The sequence below is a fragment of the Trachypithecus francoisi genome, unplaced genomic scaffold, assembly GCF_009764315.1.
Source record: "Trachypithecus francoisi isolate TF-2019V2 unplaced genomic scaffold, Tfra_2.0 Lachesis_group6, whole genome shotgun sequence".
Lineage (NCBI taxonomy): Eukaryota > Metazoa > Chordata > Mammalia > Primates > Cercopithecidae > Trachypithecus > Trachypithecus francoisi.
This window is the reverse complement of record NW_022681471.1, coordinates 15,640,498-15,649,744: the sequence shown is the minus strand read 5'-3', so window position 1 is coordinate 15,649,744 and position 9,247 is coordinate 15,640,498. Positions and strand designations below refer to the sequence as shown.

The 9,247-nt window shown below is 38.0% G+C and overlaps 1 protein-coding gene across 1 annotated transcript; it reads right to left on the bottom strand.

The window, feature by feature from the left end:
* Nucleotides 1–347: 347 nt before the first annotated feature.
* Nucleotides 348–2,098, bottom strand: PRR32 (proline rich 32). Its single transcript, XM_033201605.1, is given in 3 exon segments — nt 348–466; nt 469–1,223; nt 2,079–2,098. Coding segments are annotated over 3 exon segments (894 nt in total).
* Nucleotides 2,099–9,247: the final 7,149 nt, after the last annotated feature.

The window sequence follows — 9,247 nt, the reverse complement described above, 5'->3', positions numbered from 1 at the left end:
AGAAAATAGTAACAGTCATTTAACTAAGCTATTTAGAAAACACTGACAGGATTGTTTCTGCTTTAATTACTTAAAGATCGAATACAAAATCCAAGGCTTTGGTTCCTGTGGTGGTATTTTGAAAAATAATTTACAACATTTCAAAGTTTACAATCTTTATTGAATCTCCAGTATGTAGGGCACATTAGTGCTAAACAGGGTGTGGGAGAGTACGAGGTTTCAAACAGGGCACATTCATGCTAAACAGAGTGTGGAAGGGTACGAGGTTTCAAACATAAAGGCATAAATGAATAACTTTCACCTCTCACGTCTTTCCACAACCCTTTTTTCATCCTTCCTTTTTGCCATCAGCTGTGCTCTCTGTTGGGTGGTGCAGGAGCTGGCATTCCCCCAGAATGGAAATGGACAAAATAAGAAGGCAGTGGAGGATGAAATACTGGAGGAGGAGCAAAAGGAAGAGGCATAGCAATAATGGATTGCAAATCGGAGGTCGAGGAGGGAGGAAACAATGAGCAGTAGAGCCAGAAGGTAAACCTAGAGTACTGGAAGACAACGGGATAGGCCTTGGCCAATTATGCATGGGGTGGCATGGGCCCCCAAGTGGGAAAGCAACATGAGCCAGCTTTCCTCTGCAGGCTATTTGTGTATTTCTGGGAGACACCTCCATTACTATCCCTGATCTAAGGGTGGGAATATGTGAAGGGCCTCTCACTTGTGGGCCTCTGGGTGAAAAGAACCCTTTACCTTGTGGCAAAGCCACATACAACCTTGCATTATTACTACCTCTCTCAGTGCCCCCATTGTTGACCTTTGTGCCCCCTACTATCAGTGCAGGAGGGCCGCCAGAGACTTCCCAGGACACATTAATAGCATCCTGTCCCTCCTGCCTCCAGCCTGCCAGTGCATCAGAGCTATTTACTTCTGCTGTTGCTAGGGACTCTTCTGCAACAGCAGGTGGTGGCCCGTAGGGGTGTCTAAGAGCTCTCAAACTATGAACAGGAATGCAGGATCCTATTCTCTCAGAGGGGCACTCTGGTTGCTCGCTAGCCAGATCAGTCAGCACATTGATGGAAGGTCTCAGCGATACTTGAGGTAGACCCCAGGGCTCTGTGTCATCCTCCGGCTTGGAACTCAGACATTGCAGGGGCATATCGTGGTGCAGCTCCTGGTTCCCATTTTTGTCCACAGCTACTACCAAGGGTGAAGGGGCGTGCCCTCCAAGGCTTGCAAAAAAAGAAATCAAACAGCTAATAAAAATGGAAATGCAGTGACCAGAAAATAGCTAAAATATGTAATTGACTGAGCTCACTGAAATATACCAGGGAAAAAGGGAGTGCCCTCTCCCCTATGTGTAGCCAAATACTTGCTCAGTGCACCGGCCTCTTCTCAGGTGGCTTCTTTAGTACTAAGCTACAAGATTACCCTTCATGACTACTCAGTGGCCTATTTCATTCCTCATTTCCCCACCTCCACAAGGCAGCAAGGAAGCCTAGAAGACGCACATAACTTAATAGTAAGCATATAATAGAAAATACCAGCTTTTTCAATTCTCTCTAGGATCTTTGATTCACTAATCCTGGCATTCAGATTCTGGCAAGATTGTTCTGGTATGTCTTCCAAAGTAAAATATATTTTTCTTCACAGAAGTCAAAGAAAAGTTAGTTATGTTAACAAACACAAGTTTCTCTTCTTGAGCTATCATTCAACACTCACACCAAATTTTGTTAAAAATTCCTTTCATTCAACCAACACCACACCCTAGAGTAAGAATTTCCTCATGTTTAAACCCTACTGTTTAGACTAGGGCTTTGCAAATTTTCTTTCAAAATTACACTTCAAAGTTGCCACTCTTAAATCCAGTATTCTTCGTAACTAAATTTATATCCTTAAGTTTTTGTCTGTGATTTCCTCCCACATTTCCTCCAACCCACTCATCCCTGTCCCAATTACACAATAAAGCAATTCAAACTGACTTTGCCTTCAAAATTAAACAGTGTACTCAAAATTTTGAGTACAACTCAAAATTAACAGTTTGAACTTTGCCTTCAAAATTAACAGTTGTATTATTTTATACTTACACGTTTTCAGTACAAGCCATGAAGAAATTTGATCAGGATAGCTTTCCTGAGGTGGTGGAGATAACCCACTGAACAGGCCAGCTGGGTGTGGAGAAATGACTCCTGCTTCTGCCTTAGAGGCTTGGCAACTCGAATGAAGCCAGGGACCAACTGCTTCTTTCTAGATTTGGAGTTATCTTTCTGGGGTTACCAGTTGCTAAGGAAGGGAGGGAGAAAAGGAGTGGGGAGGGGTGGGGAAGAATCTGTGACACGCCTTTGAACTTAAATGTGGGACTGGTGTTGCACAGTAGTAGATGGATGATAAAGGCATTCACTACATTAATTCTGATGCAAGGCAGTTGGAAAGTCAAATCGTTTCAAGAAAGATTTAGAAGAATCATGGGAGCATGATATTTTTTAAAGAGTTATTTATGAAGTTTTAGTTTATACAAGGTAATTGTCAAGTCTCCTCAAATCTGGAAACACATTCAGCAGAGTACTGTGCCTAAAATTGTAATTTAAACTTCCAGTTTGGGTATGCATATTATTAACTTGATGGCGAACAAAGGTTTGGGGGCTAAATTGCTTTTCTATCTGTGAAGATGAAACAAGAACTCCTCTAAGAATCATTGTGACATTATTTTTTAGCCTCTCAAGTTGCAGTTATATCCTTCGTCTTGCCTATTAGTTTATAAACTCTCTCTCTGTCTCTGTCTCTGTCTCCCTCTCTCTCTCTCTCTCTCTCTCTCTCTGTGTGTGTATTTCCTGTAATACAGCTTTGGAAGTTTCTCTCAAGCTGGGAGGGTCAGAATAAATGGCATAACCGTTATCATAAATTTATAAATATTAGCTCAGATTTGGCCTTGTAACTTTTTTGCCTAGGGAACTTTCTGTTTGTCCAGCCTAAATTTCATCCACCTCCCTTGCTTTAAGCAAGTGCACTTTCCCAGCTTTCTTTTCTGCCATTGATCTACAGATTAATTGCTCTGAAATTACAACAACCATTCCGTCATCCAAGATAACTAATGTTGCTCCAGGACAAAGCCATAAACTTGGCAAACCTGCCTAAATTTACATAAAATGTATGCTGTGCAGGCTAGACCTGGGAGATTGTGTCTTCCTTATTTTCAATATTAGCATATGCTGCTACAGTTCAACAGTAATGTATGTTTCTTTTCTCTTAAGGAAATATAACAGACTCAGACATCATGTGCTTCAATTTTTAGATATGTGGTGTCTGTGTATCTATGTGTGAGTGAGAGAGAAAGAGAATAATGCATAAGTACAAAGTACTAATGTAAAGGAATGGTCACTATTGCAAATCAACACAACTCATATAGAAGTGACCTTTGGGGTCTCCAAGTTCACATCTTCCTGCCAGAGTGTGCTTTCTCCATCCATACAAGAAAGTGGCATGTTTCCAACACATTTTCCGGAAGATCTGTTCACTTGCCTAGCATGGTTCACTATTAAGTAATCTCTTGATTCCTCAGATTCTGTTTCTATTCTTGCTTCAGTTTATTACGCACCTTGTCCTCATGTAAAAATAACAGTATTATTAGCAATATTATTGCTGTGGAGTGCTAAAGTTCTTTTACTTCTTGTCGTATCAGAGAGGAAATTTCAACTTGGGTTAATGCTTGCTAATAGTTGGTGAATCACATTTAGATAAATAGTTTCAGTATAATAGGTTGCATACTTTTTTTCCTGATAATAGCAACAAAGCCTGAGGAATGCCTTTTGTTCTTATCAAATTATTATAATAATAAACTATTTTTACCTAAGACATCATCTTAATTGGATTACATGAGAGTACGGTGTAATATAGGAACCAAATTGCTGGGGACAATGATAATGACCATGGCACCAAGAATTTTCCAAAGCCATGAAGTGTATAATTTATGGATATTACCTCATATTTTGTTTGTAACTTGTTTTCTCTTGTGCAAATGGTCCATATTTATTGAATCCCTACTGCATGCATTCACTAGTGTGTTAAGTGTTGATTTTACTAAAAAAGTTAAATACTCAATCCATATTGATTTCAGGGAATGTTCTAATTCTCTTGGGAGGCAAAGTAACATCTATAAAATTATTGAAAAATTGTATAATTGTATAAAAAATAGACACAGACCATTAGCTGCATGGTATAAGCTAAGACTGCAATAGAAATTCAGAAGAAGGAACTATAATTGTGGTTTACAGTAGTTGTGACACAGTTTATGTGGGATTAAAATTTCAGCTGTGTTTTGAAAAATGGATACAATATACATGGGCAGAAAAGGAGATGTCATTCTATGGGAAGAACAGTTATCGAAGTAGAAATAAAGAAAGAATTTTGGCATTTTGTAGTTCATATTTTAAATCAAAACTAGGGCTCATATTTGGCAGAAATAGAAATATAAAGTACCAATTAGACCCCTTAGAGATAGAGATCAATCAGATAATTCAAGAAATTTTACCCATAAATAAATATTTGAAGACATTCAAATTTCAAAGTTAAAGAAAGCCATCTCAAAACCTACCTTTTTGCAAAAAGCTGTCAGGCGAACTCAATCATCTACTGAGCATTGAAAATTCAGTAATAAAGTATATGCCCTTTTCTTTATTTCATTTAAATAACAGCTTTGGGGAGGGAAACATGGGTAATGAAGGTTGAAGATTTGCCAAAAAGTAACCTAGTTGGCAAAGCAGCTGTTTTAGTCCATCTTCTGCTGCTATAACATAATACTTGAGACTGGGTAATCTATAAACAAAAGAAATGTATTCTTCACAGCTTTGAGGGTTGGAAAGTCCAATATCAAGGAGCTGACTTCTGGCAAGGACCTTCTTGCTGTGGCATTCCATGACAAAAAGTGGAAGCACAAGGGAGTGAGAGAGAGCAAGGAAGAGAGGGCCAAACTCACTTTCATACCAACCCACTCTAGTAATACCAAACTCACTACTGCCTTGTCAACATTAGTCTATTCATGAGAGTGGAGACCTCATGGTCTGATTCATCTTAATAGTCTTACCTCTTAATACTGTCACAATGGCAATTAAATTTCAGCATGAGTTTTGAAGGGTGCCTAAGAAGTAGCTAAGGTATAAAGTCCTTTCATTACCCATAGTCTCTTTATTCATGACACAGTTCCAGATATCATTCATGTACCTCTCAAGAAATGTTGATGACTGTATTGAAATACTAAGTAAGGTCTGTAGAAAGATATATTCACTTTTCCACAGCACAGCAATTATGACTTTAATAGAAATGTGATTGCTGGGCATGGTGGCATGCACATGTAATCCCAGCCACTCAGGAGGCTGAGGCAGGAAGATGGATTGAGCCCAGTGGTTGGAGACAAGCCTGGGAAATATAATGAAATCCCATCTCGAATTTTTAAAAATGTGTGATTGATCTACCAAAATTATATTACTGTGGCTTTTTTTAAAGAAATTTTGCAGATGTGTAAATGAAGGCAAAGTATCATTTAAAATACATCTTTTCTCTTTTGCTTCAAATAAGAATTTAGGATATAAAGACATAAAGATGAATTTCTCTGTTTCCATCTAGCTTATAAGGAAATTGTCATGTTGTCCTCTGGGGAGACAGTAATCAGAAAATCCTATCCATTTGCTCACTTTCCAAATGTAATTTGGTTATGCATGTGAAAAACTCTCTAAGTTTATGATGTCCAAAAAGTGCTTCTGGCAGATATACCAGGTTTTTGAGGAGTCTGTAGCCATTTATTCCATGTATTAAAGCATGAGAATCGTGAAAGCATAATACTTTCCCAAAATGGGCCAGGCAGCATTATTCTATTACACAGCTATAGGCAGTAGTCCTGTAATCCCTGCCACCAGCTGTCCTGCAAACTCTGTGTGGTAATTGATGACAATGAACAGGTGAGAGTGTGGCTATTTCACCACCAGTACTGGCAAAGGCAACTAACAATATATGCCTCACTGCTGGGTCTAGCTGTATGAAGTTCAATAGACTATTATTGCTTTTATAGAGTTTTTGTTTCAGATTTAAATATTTACATATTTGTTTTAAGATGGGCAACATGGCAATTACTTCCAAATAGGTTATTTCCTTATACAAATCAGAAGCTATTGGAAGTTTCCTCAACATATATCACTCATTTTTCTTGCTCTCATGGGGGTCAAAAACAGAAATTTAGTAGCAGCAGGGCAAGTGAGATGAGAATAAAAAAAGGAAGAAGCAAAAGAAAATCTATTTTTTTTTTTTGCCACTTACTGTATACCAGACATTTGATATACATTGTCTCATTTAATGGTCACAGCAAACTTTTAAGGCAGCTATTATTATTATACTCATTTTATAAATGAGGAAGAAGAGAGTCAGAGAAAATAAGTAGACGTTTCCCATGGTAGTAAATGACAAACAATATTCAGATACAGTCAATGTGACACCAAAGCCAATATTTCATTCATTTAACCACGTGGCCTCCAAATTATAGTTCTAGGTTAATCACAAAAGTGGATCAGATAAAAACATGTGTACCAAATATAGGTTTAGGGTTTTTTTTAATGCATGGACTCGTTGACATTCATCCAGAGGTAGTTCTGCGATGAAGAAATCATCCAAGCTATAATGCTCGCATCCCAGAAAGTCTGCCTCCGCAGGGATGTGGCAAGTGATTGAAGTGTTAGTTAATAATGCAGCAAGGTGGTGAGGACTGAAAACACTGTCTTGGAGCAATTGGGGTGGGTGACAGATAATAGGAATTGGTTATAGGACAGCATCAAGTGACCATTACTGAGGAACTAATGGCAATATGAGCCCGGCATTATCAATATTAAGATTTAATTAATGTTGAGCGCTGAGCTGAACATATAGAAGATATAGGGTTCCTTATATTATTTCCATGGTACTGTGTGTCTGTGTGTGTGTGTGTGTGTGTTTGTTTGGTGAAATGGGGGCAGGGCTTGAGTCGTCCAAGTCAGATATTAATGATAACTCTGGAGAATACCCTTCTGAATTAAATATATAAATTAAAACATAAAAGCAATATGTTTATGTTCATAGATGGCATATAATATAAATTAAGATGCAAACATGGACTAACAAAATGAGAAGAGTTAATGAAAACAGGTTAAAGTTTACAGAAAGCGTCAGGCCATACGTTTATAATGGTGTCATATATGTATTTGCCATGTCAGATTTAATTGCTGGGCCCAGGAATTGAGGGCATGCTTAATTTCTTGAGCACTTGGTTTGAAAAACAAAATATATTTCAGATTAATTTCATCGTGCTTATAAACAACACACTGGAAATTCATGTTGGAAACCTTTTATTGGTTTAATAAAAATGAATCTGTGTTTCAAAATTGTTAAGAGCTTTGACTCTGGAATCATAAGGGCACAAATCTGGGTTCAAATCTCAGCTTTACCACTTATCAACTGTGTTATCTTGGATAGGTTTCTTAACTTCTCTGAACCTCACTCTCCTTATCTGTAAAATAGGATTAGAGAGAGAATTATGTTAAGTAATGTATGAATATTAACTGTCACATATTAGGTGGTTTAAATATAATAATTTCCTTGTATTTATTAGAATCAGTGTTTTTTTTTTTTTTTTTTTTTTTTTTTTTTTTTTTTTTTTTCCTAGTGTGAAAACAGATGGCAGAGACTTTATTTGTGGTCAAAAGCATTATGTCTGAGAGTGAACCTTTCTTTTTTTTTTTTTTTTTTTTTTTTATTATACTTTAAGTTCTAGGGTACATGTGCATGACGTTTATATCAGGTATAACTCCCAATGCAATCCCTCCCCCCTCCCCCCTCCCCATGATAGGCCCGGGTGTGTGATGTTCCCCTTCCCGAGTCCAAGTGATCTCATTGTTCAGTTCCCACCTATGAGTGAGAACATGCGGTGTTTGGTTTTCTCTTCTTGTGATAGTTTGCTAAGAATGATGGTTTCCAGCTGCATCCATGTCCCTACAAAGGACGCAAACTCATCCTTTTTGATGGCTGCATAGTATTCCATGGTGTATATGTGCCACATTTTCTTAATCCAGTCTGTCACAGATGGACATTTGGGTTGATTCCAAGTCTTTGCTATTGTGAATAGTGCCGCAATAAACAAACGTGTGCATGTGTCTTTGTAGTAGAGTAATTTATAATCCTTTGGGTATATACCCAGTAGTGGGATGGCTGGGTCATATGGTACATCTAGTTCTAGATCCTTGAGGAATCGCCATACTGTTTTCCATAATGGTTGAACTAGTTTACAATCCCACCAACAGTGTAAAAGTGTTCCTATTTCTCCACATCCTCTCCAACACCTGTTGTTTCCTGACTTCTTAATGATTGCCATTCTAACTGGTGTGAGATGGTATCTCATTGTGGTTTTGATTTGCATTTCTCTGATGGCCAGTGATGATGAGCATTTTTTCATGTGTCTGTTGGCTGTATGGATGTCTTCTTTTGAGAAATGTCTGTTCATATCCTTTCCCCACTTTTTGATGGGGTTGTTTGCTTTTTTCTTGTATATTTGTTTGAGTTCTTTGTAGATTCTGGATATTAGCCCTTTGTCAGATGAGTAGGTTGCAAAAATTTTTTCCCATTCTGTAGGTTGCCTGTTCACTCTGATGGTAGTTTCTTTGGCTGTGCAAAAGCTCTTTAGTTTAATTAGATCCCATGTGTCAATTTTTGCTTTTGCTGCCGTTGCTTTTGGTGTTTTAGACATGAAGTCCTTGCCCATGCCTATGTCCTGAATGGTACTACCTAGATTTTCTTCTAGGGTTTTTATGGTATTAGGTCTAACATTTAAGTCTCTAATCCATCTTGAATTAATTTTCGTATAAGGGGTAAGGAAAGGATCCAGTTTCAGCTTTCTACTTATGGCTAGCCAATTTTCCCAGCACCATTTATTAAATAGGGAATCCTTCCCCATTTCTTGTTTCTCTCAGGTTTGTCAAAGATCAGATGGCTGTAGATGTGTGGTATTATTTCTGAGGACTCTGTTCTGTTCCATTGGTCTATATCTCTGTTGTGGTACCAGTACCATGCTGTTTTGGTTACTGTAGCCTTGTAGTATAGTTTGAAGTCAGGTAGCGTGACGCCTCCAGCTTTGTCCTTTTGACTTAGGATTGTCTTGGCAATGCGGGCTCTTTTTTGGTTCCATATGAACTTTAAAGCCGTTTTTTCCAATTCTGTGAAGAAAGTCATTGGTAGCTTGATGGGG